A 14016-nucleotide genomic window follows, 5' to 3' on the forward strand; every position below is an offset into this window, starting at 1 on the left:
TGTCTATCTGTGTCTGTCTGTGTCTGTTTATGTGTGTGCCTGTGTGTCTTTGTGTGTGTGCCTATGTGTATGTGTGTGTGTCTGTTTGTGTCTCTCTGTGCCTCTGTATGTCTGTGTGTCTGTGCCTGTTTTGTTTTGTACCCTTTTCTACAAAATATATCTGTATTTCCTCTCTCTCTGCCACGTTGTTATTCCTTAGTATCTGCAGGGTATTTCTGAAGATGCCCAAGTACCTTATTGAAACTGTTAGCATATATCCTGTATTCTCATGTAGACTTAGAATAACACGATACCAGCAATGTAATTCTATGCAGATATTGTTTTACTGTGTTGTTTAAATGTCAATAAGAAAAGTCCACAAATGAGAAGACTCGGTGGATAGAAGTGCTTGCGAGGCTGACGTTGTGAGTTCTTCTCTAGAGTTCACAGTATAAGGAGAGAAATGACTCCCCACAGTTGCCCTCTGACCTCCACACATGCATGCATCATGTCATGGCTTTATTTGCACCCTCACATCCTCACATAATTAGAAATAAATGAATACTTTAAGTATCTATATATTCGTTATAGGTTCATTTTCCCCTGAATCTTTCCATCCACAGTTGGTTCATGAACAATGGGACTGTGTCATGACTTCCTCAACTACAGTTTCTTTCTAAATACCCACAATCTTCCCACCCTTTTCTGTCTTTACTCATGAGTATGTTCCTCCTTTCCTTGCTAATGACAATGACATTCTCTGAAGAATACATCCTGGTTCTGGGCAGTATGGAGAATGCATACTTCTATCTGCCTTGTCTGGAACAATACTGCTTGAGTATCATACTTAATTTAACTACTTGAATACATTACCAGCTTCCTGTACAGATAATTACATTCTAATTTGAATATGTTTCATTATCTCATCAGCCTCCTGCCCAGAGTTAAATAATGAGTGCTAAGAATATTGTCCCATGTCCTACATATTCGCTGTAGAGTTTCTTGAGTTACAGAAATCCCTGTCAATTTCTAGCATGTTAAAATCTTTTAATAGTAGTATTGAAAAAACTCCTATATTTTATATACATATTGAGATGACTATATAGTGGTTTACATTTAACATGGTGAGTAGCATTAAGAGAATAAATTATATTAAAATAGAAATAAACTAAGCTTCATGACAATGTGGATTTTTTGTATGCAGTAGATTTTAGCTTGTCAACATCTTACATAGGGTATCCCTCAATTCATCTGGAAGAATTTTTTTTTTCTGTTTCCCTTTTCACATCTAGATCTGTAATCCAGCTGTTGTAACAGAGGCTACATAACACGCCACATTCCCCCTCACTTTTAAACTACTTTGTTGAGGATTTCATTCAGTGTGTTTTGACCCCATTCACACCCTCCCTTTACCCCTCCAAGATCCATCCCTACCAACCCAGCATTGTGGCCTTTTAAAATTTAAACCCAGGTATAGTCAGTGCTATTCAAATCCTCTTGGATGTATAGCCTTCTGCTGGAGTGTGGTTGACCCACCAGGAGCCACACTTCAAAAGAAAACTGGCTCCCTCTCTCAGAAGCTATGAATTGCCAATAGCTCCTTAGCTGAAGTTCGGTTGCCTGTGCAGCATCCCTGTGAGGAGGAGCTCTTGGTGCTCAGAGCCAGACCAGTCTGCTTACATTCCACAGTCCTAAACAGGACACTTGCACCTTGAACGCAAAGCTTACTGTCCCTCCCCATCTGGTGCCATTCACCTTTGTTATAGGGCAGCCTTATTTTAGTTCCTTTCCTAGGATCTGAACTCAAGCTATCCAGACAGACTTCTCCATCCAACCGCTGCCTCCTGCAGAAACATATTAAGTGGGTCAGGACCTGCACCACGACTGTCAAATTCTTTGAAATGAATACATGTAAATAAATGAAAAAAATAAATATAGAAAATGGAAGTCACATTATACATATGTACACACACATTAATTGTAACTATCAAAACCAAGAGGGTAGTTTTGTGTGTCTTGTTTTCCTGAGTCATTTTCTACATTACTTTATGAAAACATTAAATTTATTTTTTTTCTCTGTGTGTGGTTGGAAATGTGGGAATTAAATACAGTTTCCTTCTAGCCTCAACTTAAAATTCAGAAGAGCACAATGTGATAGCTTATTCATTTTCAAATGACAGTATAGGATCCCATGTTTTAAACCATTCTACCATCCACAGTGGTAGAAACATTGCCTTTGGCCTTGCTGTCCTTTAAGATGAAGTAGGAATATTTTGTATTTCCACCATAGGACCTGAGACTTCACCTCCTTTCAAACTAATAAACCAGCCTGTTGTTCCTGGCTGCTGTTATTTCTATGACAGAAGATAGGAGACTCCTGGTTTGGAGATGGGGAGTCTAATTGCTCACAGCAGAAGCACTGTGCAGAGGGGTTGATCTGGGTCTGCCCTTGGTCAGAGATCCCATCACAGATGCTTGAACACACAGTGACTCAGGTGACAGAAGAGGAATGGGGAACTTGGAGGTGTGTCCACACCCATGGCAGACTGCCTCCTGCAACACAGATCAGTAAATGTCAGGTAAGAGCACATGGTCAGTGTCAGACATGCCAAGGCAATGACCAGTCCAAGGAGCAGGTATCTAAGACGATAATCCAAGTAAGGCCCAATACCACCCACACTCAATTATATCAGATCTTTATTGTCTCTGAGTCTCCGTTTCACGTTTGAGGCTTTACAGGATAACACCTTGGCTGATAGTGGCCTACGAAACCCCTTTCATTATTCAAAGAGAGAAAACATGTCAGAAGAGAAAAACGAGTAAATGAACCAGCAGAAAGGAATATAGGAGCTTGTCATCTGCACAAGGACAGTTACAGAAAGACTCAGAAACCAAAACCTGAGCTTGGAGTTTCCTAGTGTGTAGATCTGTGAGTTCTCCTTCCTGACTCCTGTCTCTAGGAATTATGCTCTTAGTCTCCAGAGTTACTTGGAGTGGCGAGAATTTTCAGAGAGTGCATCATGTACCCAAGTATATAAAACATTTCTTCCTCTTGCTTTTCTTCTGTGCATGATGTGTCTGTGTGAGAGAGAGAGTTCCTTAGGTGTTGGTGTTAATAACTTGGAGGGTAATTGTGCAGAATGTCCAGAGGTCAGACTCAGTGTCAGCAGTGACAGATGTGCTGTTTCCATGGTTGTCATTTAGACCGACCATGTAAAGGGACTTTACAGACCATGGATTTTAGCACCATGGGGCTCTCCTGAGAAAGACTTTAAGGAAACACTTAAACCTGATTCCAGTGGTGTACAGCTAGAGGAAGCCAAACAGTGAAACAGCTGGGGAATGGGTGGGGAAGGAGTCAGTTTGGCATGTGTTTCAAATAAACACACTTCACAAGACATAAAGCAGTGTTTGCCTCGGGATGTGTATTCATAACAAAGAGTTATGAGGCTGGTGGGAGTGTGTGCAAAATTAGTGCTATTTTTAGGACATTTGTTTCAATGACAATGGGACATGTGGTCATTAAAGTTGAAATTCCTGATGGTTTTATTCTATTTCTAGCTATGCTACATTGATAGGGATCACTGTTTTAGTTATAGTTTGGAATTGCCCTCAGAGACATGTATAATATATAATCAAGAGTTCTGTACATTGCAGAGACTCATCTTCTACAGGACATTGGTTGGGGAATCTCTTCCCCATCTCTCCCTTCACATTCTGTTCTCTCCCCCACCCACTCCTACATACACTGAATACCAATACATGGCTATATTGGCTCGGCCTCTGAAGTATCACTCAGACACTGTCTCCATCCTTCTGTGGTCCGTGATCACAGCCCTCTCCAGTAGCACATCACCAGTCGCTTCAGTGTCTACAGACTTTCAATCAACAACTATTTGCTGAGCCTCAGTGCAGCTCAGGTTTGGTGCCACACTCATTACTTTCTCGCTCATTTGTAAGTGAAGATCTTTTTCCCATTTTTCCAACATCAACCATTTTCATTGGTAACTCACTTCCCGCAAGACACAGTTCAAGTTCCTTATCCTCTCTCTAGCACATGGTGCATGTGTCCTGTTTCATGACCAAGCTCTTATCCTGTTCCATCTCTAGTGGCTACAGGAGCAGAGAGAGCATATAGCACAGCCTGTTGAGCTCTGCCATGGTCTGAAACAAAAAATACCACCCAGAGATTCTTCCCAAGGTAGTATAACCAGGGATTTACCTCCTGCCTGAAGCAACCACCAAATGTTTGAGGATGCAATAAAGGACTGTGCTCCCTTGGAGAAGGTTAGCAAACAAGAGGAGTCCCATTGTCCCCTCTCCTGCTGACTTCCTGAAGAAACTTTCCTGGGATTGGTGCTAAGGAAAGGGACTTAGGAACCCCTCTGAGACTTCCTGAACTAAGGAGACACAACTGAGAGTGTGAGATTGCCAAGCCATGGAGTAGAGTTCTCAGGATAGAGTTCAGGAGAGGTGAGACTGGCACGTAGACAGAACTGTGGGCTCTGTCCAGGGTATCCCTCCAGTATTCAGAACACTGTTAGCAGATGCTGGGTAAGAGATGACTGAGGCCAGGGAAAGAGACACTTGAATAGATAGAGATGCAGAGCCTAGGCTCACAGATCTGGGCAGAATCTGATTTTCCACTGTTTAGAGGTATCAAGATGGTCTTACCTCCAGGATGGGAATCATGAGCCTCAGGCTGAGAGTTGCTAGATCTCAAAATTCAGACTCCTTTCTCTGACTCCATGTCTACACTAGACCATACAACCTTGAGAACCATGAAATGCCATGAGATGCGTTTACCCTCCATAATATTGTCACAGTTACCCCTCTTTTGTACCTCACGAGTTGGCCTTGAGGTTCTGAGAGAAGGGACTAGACAGTCACTTCTTCAATGACAGAACACTGGCTCATGACTACAGGAACAAGGCCTAGAATTGCTGCTGGACTAGACAGACGGACGGACACAGAGATCACCATGCATGCACAATGTCGGTCACTTAGGACATCATTTTCTATTTCCTCTCAAGGATGCTGATTCTTTGGTAGAACACCACAGATAACCTCAAAATCCTTGTCCTTCTGTGAAAAGATAGTCTTTACTGGTAGCTTTTTGGATGTGTATATTTTGCCTGCTCTAAAACGCTGGAGTTGAATGATATATTATTGGTCAGTTTTGTAAATTTTGGTCAGGTTTTTGACTCCTGTTTATAGCATGGATTTGAAAATGAATCTCCTAAAGAAGAATGAGTTACCTTTTGACAGTTAAATACCATGAGGTAGGCACTCTAAGACAAAGAACAGTGCCCTTAAGTAGACCCTCCATGATGGAGAATAATGCCACAGAGCATGGCAAACAAGTAGAACACGCCTTTGTCATCTCGTTAGACTTACGGTTATTCCCAGTGGTCAGGGTCCCAGATAGTACTATAAGGAAAGAAAAATAAGCAGCAGAAAAATTTCAGAGAAACAACATTTACAGATGGCTTGATTCTCTACATAGAAAATGCCTAAGTATCTTTAAAAATGGCTAGAACTAACAAATTCAAGGCCACAAGATACCACATGAACACACACACACACACACACAAATCACATTTCTTTAAACTCACAACGAGCATGTGGAAATTAAAATTAAAAGGGCAAAAATGAACTGCAGCCTAAACCTTATGCAATAATTAACTCAAAATGGGTCATGGGCATGAACAGAAATTACATGTTTAGAAAAGAAACATGTGAAAATGTTTAAGTATTTAGACCTAGACAGACTTGGTACCCGAAGCATGGCCCACAGAAAGAAAGAGGGGGTACAGAGGAGGGGAGAGAGTGAGGGAGAGAAGGAGAGAGAGGAAGGAGAGAGTGGATGATAAAACATAAAAACTTGTGCTGTTTGCTCATTATTTAATACTCAATGTATTCAAAATACTAAATTCATGAGCACTCCTGTATCCTCCATGAAAAGTTCGCATGCAGTGGACTGAACATTTCCCTCTTCCAAATTCATATGCTGAAATCCTGACCCCAGTAGGATGTAATTAGGGTGTCAGGCCTCCAGGAAGTGCTGAGGTCATGAAGGCAGAGTTCTCCAAAGATTTGAGCCCTTGTTGGAGAACCCAGAGAGCTTGCTGCCCTGTTCCTGTGAGATGAAGCCACAGCAAGAAGTTGGTCACCACATCCTACCCTCAGCCTCCAAAGGTGGAAAGCAAATGCCCTGTTGCTATGGCCACCCATCTGGTAGCATTTTTGTTATTGACCCCAAACCTCAGGCACCATGGGAGATGCTCAGAAAGATATGCAGCAACTTGAAAAAAAATAATTTGCAAGTCACACTCCTGAGAAAGAACTGGTATTAAAAAAAAAAATTTAAAAGCCAGGAATGAAAAGGCAAACAAGCCAATGGGAAAATGAGCAAAACCTGAAAGACATTTGACTAAAGGAGAACCAGATGGCAAATAGCAAGCAAAGGGAAATTGTTCAACATCTTTTACGCATCAGAGAAACTGAAAATAGAGCTGTATTGGTAAATCCACGCATACCTATCAGGACAGCTAAAACAGAAGCCACATAAAATGTTTGCAATGATGCGGGGAAACCGGGTCACCTGTGCGTCATGGATGTGAGTATAAAATGGTCCAGCCATCCTAGAGACAAGTTTGACTGTTCTTGATGAAACCAACTATGCAATAACCATACCCAGCGATTGCTGTCTTAAACAATTGCTACAGAGAAATGAAAACCTACATTCACACAATCATTTGCAAGTTGTATTTGTATTCGTCCCAAATTGCTTATCGCCCAGGTAGTCCTCAACTGGTGATGGTTAAACTAATTGGGGGAACATCTATATGGAGGAATACTACTCAGCAATACAAAGAAATGAACTGTTAATATGTAAAACAGACGTAGTGAATCTTAAAACAACTGTGCTGAATTTAAAAAAAAAATTACAAAAAGTCTCAGCCTTTCTGATTCTATTCATACAACACTCTTGAAACAAGTACTGTGGAACAAGCCAGTTGTTGACGGTAGGTAGTTGGGGTGGGAAGCAGTGGGGGTGAGGTGAGGAGGGTGTTTATGGGAAGCAGCATGTGAGACCCACAGTGTTCAGTGTCTTCACTGCTGTCAGTATCCTGGCTGTGATAGTGGGGTAAGCTGTGGGTTTGCAGGATGCTACCCATGGGCACACATGATACCTCCACATTATTTCTGACGTGTGAATCTACAGTTATCTCAATATAAAAAGTGCCATTTAAAAACTTGACATTTTATTAAACATTCATCAGAGTGTCGCGTGTCAATATGATTGATAAAAATTACCCACCTTCTTACATGAATATCCCAATATTTTCTTAGCTATTTTACTGACTTCTTAGCAATTATCAAAATTATGAACGACATATCTTAGTATTAAGAACAGTTTGAGCTACACAGTAAAGAAATAAACAAATGTGTGTGTTTTGAAGGCTCATCTGAGTACATATATAAGCTACAGCCATGCAGAAAGCCAACCTGTGAAGCAGCTGGCTGCTGGGCCCATGCTGTGCCAGACCCAGGTTTACGTAAGTGTGCCCTGGACACTGTGTCTGTGTGAGAACTGACCCTTCTCCTCCTTTTCCTGCAGGATCTCCTCTTCAGTGTCTGTGCCCTCAATGTCCTCTCCACCATCGTGTGCGCCTTGGCCACAGCCATGTGCTGCATGCAGATGGTCTCTGCTGATGTCCTGCAGATGGTGAGTGTCTTCAGTCTGCCCCAGGCCCTTTCAGTGTGGCCGGTCCAGCCCTCCTTCCTCTAACCAGCTTGAGTCCAATATAGACATGCAGAAATGGTTCCTTCTGGGTAGAGAATCATGAGTTCTGTCAGTCCAAACTGCCCAGAGACCCTTGGCAACACCTTCTGCTGCCCTCTGAAGAAGGGAACTCTGATTATGTGCTGCTGTTGCCTTACTGCAGACATCAGCAGAGTTCCATGTTATGATAGAGTACACCCCTCTGCAGAGTTCCTGGAATGTGTCCCTGAGTAAGTGGAAGTCTTGCCTTGCTGGACACCCTGCAGACCCAGAATCTTCAGAGCAAGGCCTGTCCAAACTTCAGAAATAGAAGTTTGAGGTTGTTAGAAGATTTCTCAAAATGAAAAACTGCTGTCCCTTGCTTGTGAAATTTGCTAATTAACCCTGAGATCATGGTCTAGTGATCCTTATCTGGTGTCATGGCCAGGGTCTTTTTTTTTTAAAGACCTTCTGCTTCCATGGGAGCAGTGAGGCCAAAGCAGGGGTCACACACTTATTAATAAACATCTCTGAACACATACTTCATAAATCGTGAAGGTTCTTCGTCTTGGCATGAGTGGACCACAGCCTAGGGTTCAATCCACTATTGTGAAACTCACATTTAAGAGAAGTTGGTATTGGGTTTTGGTTTAGGAGCCACTCTTGTGCCCATTCTCCCTCCACCTCCACCCTTCCCCCCCCCCACCGCTGCATCTGCTATCTCTGTCTGCCTTAGTTTGTTTTCTCTTACTGTAACAAAATACTCAAGACTAAGTAATTTATAAAGAAAGCAGGTTTACTTAGCATCCAGTTCTAGGAGGTGGGGTGTGCAGTTAGCTTCGGATGTAAAACCTCATGGAAAATGACAGAAGGGAAGGGGGTGCAGGTGGGAGATAGAACATAAGAACTAGCCTTCTTTTATTTTTTTAACAGCCCTGCCCCCGAGTGGTAGCTAACTCTGCTTATTAGAGTGAGTCCTTGCTCTCTCTCTATAGTATTAATCTATTCACGAGGGGTTGACTCCTGTTTTCCAAGCACTTCCCAGTAAGTCCACCTCCCAACACCACCATTTTGGGCTGAGACAAACCACATCTTAGCCAAGGCTCTCTATGTGCATCTCTGTGTCTTTCAGCCTGACCTGCAAGGCCATTGTGCCCTCCACCCAATGTTTTCTGCATTTCATGAAAGGACAAGTTATTCCTGTAGTGGGTTTTTCTTTTAAATCTTCCCCTCACCCACCCTTTAGCAGTGCATCTGTTAATCAAGATATAAGGCCAGAGAACATCATTACCAATATGTTAAAACTCCGTTGGTCCTAATTGTATGTGGCATGCAGCCTGGCGCCCACAGCATACATCCCCACAGCTGTCATAGCGAGCTGACCTTTCTGAGAGGTCGCAGTATTCTGAAAGGTGTCTAATTAAGCAGTTATTCCGCAGGATGAACTGTTGGCCTCATTCATTGAGGCCTCGTGTTGGCAATTTTCTCCAGCATGCTGTATAAAGGAAAGGTTAAATACCAGAAGGTTCAACCCATCTCAGTAAAGTTTGTTATTGATCTGTAAATATCACACCAATTCAACCAAACTAACAGAACTGAAGCCTGCAGAAGATAGCAATATGTATTCTCCTACTTTTAAACATGAAAATGAAAATTGCCAGCTAAATAAGAATAAGGCATATTCTAACTATGAAACCTTTTAGAATTAAACCAAAACACACATTGTTTTTATTGGAGGCCATGTAGAACAGTAGGGCTGGGGTCCTGTGTCTAGCATGTCTACGTCTGAGCCCCACTGCCTTTGGATAAGTGATAACTTTGAGTACATTGCTGAACCCACTTGCCCAGTAGTTTCCTTGCGTATGAAATGGGCCTCACAGGACAACCTACTGATCTCTGTTGCTTTTTTTGTTTGATATTTTTATTTGTTGTCAGTGCAGGGTTTGGAACCTTGCACAGGCTGGGCAACAGCTCTACCTCTTTGCTATGCCCCCAGATTTATCTTCATTTTTTTAATATGGTAGGAATATCAGCCAATTACTGGACACCACAGTAATGACATCACAGTTGTACCATCACAGTAATGACATCACACCGGTACCATCAGAATTATGACATCACAGTGATATGACAGTAATGACATCACAGCTGTGACACCACAGTAATGACATCACAAATGTGTTGTCACAGCTATGACTTCAAGTGGGTTTTTTTTTTTTTTTTTTTTGGTATTTTTGAGACAGGGTTTCTCTGTGTAGCCCTGGCTGTCCTGGAACTCACTCTGTAGACCACGCTGGCCTCGAACTCAGAAATCCGCCTGCTTCTGCCTCCCAAGTGCTGGGATTAAAGGCATGTGCCACCACTGCCTGGCAAGTGGTTTTGAACATACTGTTTACTGTACTTTTCTAACTGTGGTGATCTGTAAACAAGCAAATTATTACAGAAATTACAAAAGCTATGTCTGAATTTTCTGTTGTGATAACAAAATACTCCTATAAAGAGGATATTTAGATCACTCTTTTGAAAGCCAGAGGGTGAAAACAGCATGGGACCTGCACTCATCAATACCCCTGACCTGTGTCACAGCATGGCGGATGGCATAGCGGATGGCATGGCGGTTGGCATCACAGTGAGAGCAGGAATGTTCATAACAAACTCTCTGAACTGGAAGCATGGCATGACTTCCTTCCAAAGGTCTTGCCTCCAGTCGCCTATCTGCACCCCACCATCCCCACCCTTCCCAGGAGTCCTCATCTCTGAAAGGTTCCACATCACCTCCCAGAAGCACCTTGCTGAGGACCAGCCTCCCAACACATAGGGGCAATGGAGGACTAAACATACCCAAGGCATAACAAGAGGCCACGAGGAACCTCATGGCTTAGAAGTAGGAATAATTGAGCTTCCTGCTGGTGAGGCCTTTTGTGGCTATATGCTATGGGAGAGCTGAGAGCCTGGTCTCCTAATCAGACTGAGCTATGTGTGCCTAGCACCGTGGGGGAGTCAGAGGGAAGAGCTGGTTATAGCCATGGTGGCTATGAGACCAGCTTATAAATCTATAGTCATATCCCTACCTACTGGTCTTAGTTCTTTTGTGCTAAAGATCGTTAAGTATTTGAGCCTTTCTATCCTACCAAAACTGCTGAGAGGATGAATCCTATAGTATATGTGTCTTAGTTAGGATTTCCATTGCTGTGAAGAGACACCATGACCAAGGCAACATTTAATTGGGACTGGCATACCGTTCTGAGGTTCAGTCCATTATCACCATGGCAGAGGCATGGCAGCATTCAGCTAGGCTTGGTGCTGGAGGAGCTGAGAGTTCTACATCTTGTTCCAAAGGCAAACAGAAGAAGACTGATTTCCACATGGCTAGGAAGAAGGTCTCAAAGCCCACCCCCACAGTGATATTCTTCCTCCAACAAGGCCACACCTACTTCAAAAGGGCCATACCTCCTAATAGTGCCACTCCCTGAGCCAAGCATATTTAAACCACCACAATATGGAAATGGGTTTTTAAAAACATGGTGACCACATGGAATGTGGCTGGCCCAGACTGGCTGTAGTGGCTGCATTCTAGAAAAAGTAAGCTGGCCCAAGGGGGATGTGAATACACCCAGTCCAATGGAACCAGGATGTTTAGGGGGATGCCTTGAAATCTCTTTTCAGGCTTCATACTTCATTTCATTCAGCTACTTAATTAAAGGAATACTATATGGTCATTGGAAGAAGCTAAATTGTATAGCAGTACATAAAGAAAAACAGTTAATGACCTTCCTCACCTGCCCATGGAAGAGACAAATGCTAAACGTTCGCAGCAAGCCCTTCCATTCATCCATTTTATCTGTGTGCCGATAGAGATGCATATAACTGTCTTCCCTCCGGTCCCCCTTCCCTGGCCTCGTGGTTGTGAGGTGGTACCCACTCTAGTTTAGATTTGTACTTTTCTCTTGATTAACGCTCCTCCTTCTGCGTGTTTAATGGCTACTTATAGATCTTCTGCAGAGAAATGGACTTTATTTTTCCCATTTTTAACATTTAGCTGTCTCTTATTGCCGAGTCACAGAGTTCCTCGTGCACTCTGGATACACGTCTCTCTTCAGAAGTGTGCAAATGTTTTTCCCTCTCCCGTTGATTATCTTCACCCTTGGTCATATCTCTCAAACCACAGCATTTTAGTTTGAATAAGGCCCAGTGTGTCTCTTGTGTCCATTCCTGGTTTTATTTTGGTGTCCTGTCTCCCTAGCGCCTGGTCTTAGAAAATGAAACTGTTCAGTCTGAAAGTTCTGTAGTCTTCAGTTGATGTTTAGGTACGTCTTGAGTTGAGTGTCACATACATTGTGTGGCAGCGGGCCAGTTTTGTGTGGTTCCTAGCACCTTTTCATGAAATGCAAATAGTAACCCACTGAGTTACTATTGCTGCTTGACTAGTGTCACTGGGTGGTAGCAAGTTGACCACAGATGTATGTACGGGGGCCCTCAGTTCTATTTCATCAGCCTTCTGTCTGCCTGTATGGTTATCCCATAGAGCCTTGGTTACCATGATGTTACAAGAACTTGTAAGAGAATCCTCCATCTTCATTTCTCCTCAGGCTGGTTGTGAAAATTCTGTCCCCCTGTATTTCCCTATGAATTTCAAAATCAGTATGTCAATTTCTGAAAAATAATCTCACTGGAATTGTATTAAATCTGTGTGGCAGTTCTGTCATGAGCCGCTCACCACAATCTCAGTGTCATCTTCCCTTGTTTTGACATCTCAATTCTGGCTGCCTTTCCATCAGTGAGCTCAGCTGTGTCTCGTGGTACTTGCCAATCACTCTTCTGTTGTTTTTACTCCAGATTCTCTAATTGAGAAGTAGTATTTAAGTATGTATGTCTCTGTGTGTCTAAGTGTGTCTGTGTGCATGTTTGAGTGTGTGTTTATGGGTGTGTCTATGTATGTAGGGAGGGTCTGTGTGTCTGTGTGTCTGTATGTCTGTGTATGTGTGTCTATGCATATCTGTATGTCTCTGTGTGTGTCTGTATGTCTGTGTATGTATATATGTCTGTATGTGTATATCTGTGTGTGTGTGTGTGTGTGTATGTTTGAATCTGTGTGTCTGCGTGATACTGGAGATTGCCCTCCAGGTCTTATACATGTTTGGCAAGTGTCATACCACATCCACAGCTCCTCTAAGAAGAACTAATTCATGACAAGAACACTATGGGGCAGCAGACCCTGTAAGCATTCGTGCAGCTTCCTGCTGCCCACTCCTGATAACCAACACTAATGGCTACTTTCAGAGAGAACCACAGGGTACTTTTGATACATGCACCCAGCTCCTGCTGCCCAATATAAACATCTCATAAAAAACTCTCCACACAGAGTTGCTAGGCCGAGTCCCAAATGTGTGGCACAGACCGACACATTCAGCCTGTTTGCTCTGTTGCCTCTTTAGCTGATTTTCAGAGCCACCAGGCTCCTGTAGTTTGCTCTGTAGTTTGCTCATGGATACAGGCAACTCAAGGTCATTACCACACCCAGGAGCTCAGCCGAACTATTAGAACTTTAGAATTCTATGTACCCACATCTTCTTTATAATTTGAGTGCATGTTGGGGATAATTAGCAGCAGTTAGAGCTAACATCATGAATGCCTGAGATGGCAAGTGTTATTTGTATTGTCAGAAACGCTGAAGCCCAGCAATTCTAACGTGCAGAATATTAGCTGCATGGTGATACAATTCCATTTATTTACATAGCTCAGTAGAGATGGCGTTTTATCTCCTAAGTGTCTCCACTCTCGTTTCTGGTTTTGTTTTTGAAAGTAATCTCATTTTCCTTCCCATTTCCCTCGCTGCCACCTTGGCTTCAGGGACATCCTCAGCTGTTACGTAGCTTTGCTTGTCACTGTCATCTCATGGGGTTTGTGTTCTCACCTCTGCTCGCATGGTTCACTAAGTAGAACCCCCCATTGCACAGGCCTGATAACTGTGAGCATGGAGCTAGAAGGTGTGTGGGATACTCAAGGTCATAACCCACCCTAGGAGTTCATCAGTCATCCAGATGGAACCAGAATGCCAAAGGAAAGCTGGGGACAGCCTCTCTTCCTGGGGAGCTGGGAAGACAGTGCTGGGCAGGGTTCAGGCAAGTCCCACCATGAGACACCCAGATGGTTGCTGACCAACCCTGCTCTTTACCTTGTTCCCTGCAGTAGATCAGACATGGAGACCAGAGAGAGAGAGAGAGAGAGAGAGAGAGAGAGAGAGAGAGAGAGAGAGAGAGAGAGAGAGA

The 14016-nt window shown here is 43.1% G+C and overlaps 1 protein-coding gene across 1 annotated transcript in view; it reads left to right on the forward strand.

Annotated features, from left to right (window-relative positions):
* Nucleotides 1–14016, forward strand: part of Fam189a1 (family with sequence similarity 189 member A1) — a 385760-nt gene that overhangs the window by 349602 nt on the left and 22142 nt on the right. Inside the window, exon 5 of the mRNA XM_028776704.1 lies at nucleotides 7604–7711. Within this exon, the coding sequence (XP_028632537.1) occupies nucleotides 7604–7711 (108 nt within the window). The remainder of the gene's footprint in view (nucleotides 1–7603; nucleotides 7712–14016) is intronic.

This window comes from Grammomys surdaster, unplaced genomic scaffold (genome assembly GCF_004785775.1).
Source record: "Grammomys surdaster isolate TR1022 unplaced genomic scaffold, NIH_TR_1.0 271, whole genome shotgun sequence".
Lineage (NCBI taxonomy): Eukaryota > Metazoa > Chordata > Mammalia > Rodentia > Muridae > Grammomys > Grammomys surdaster.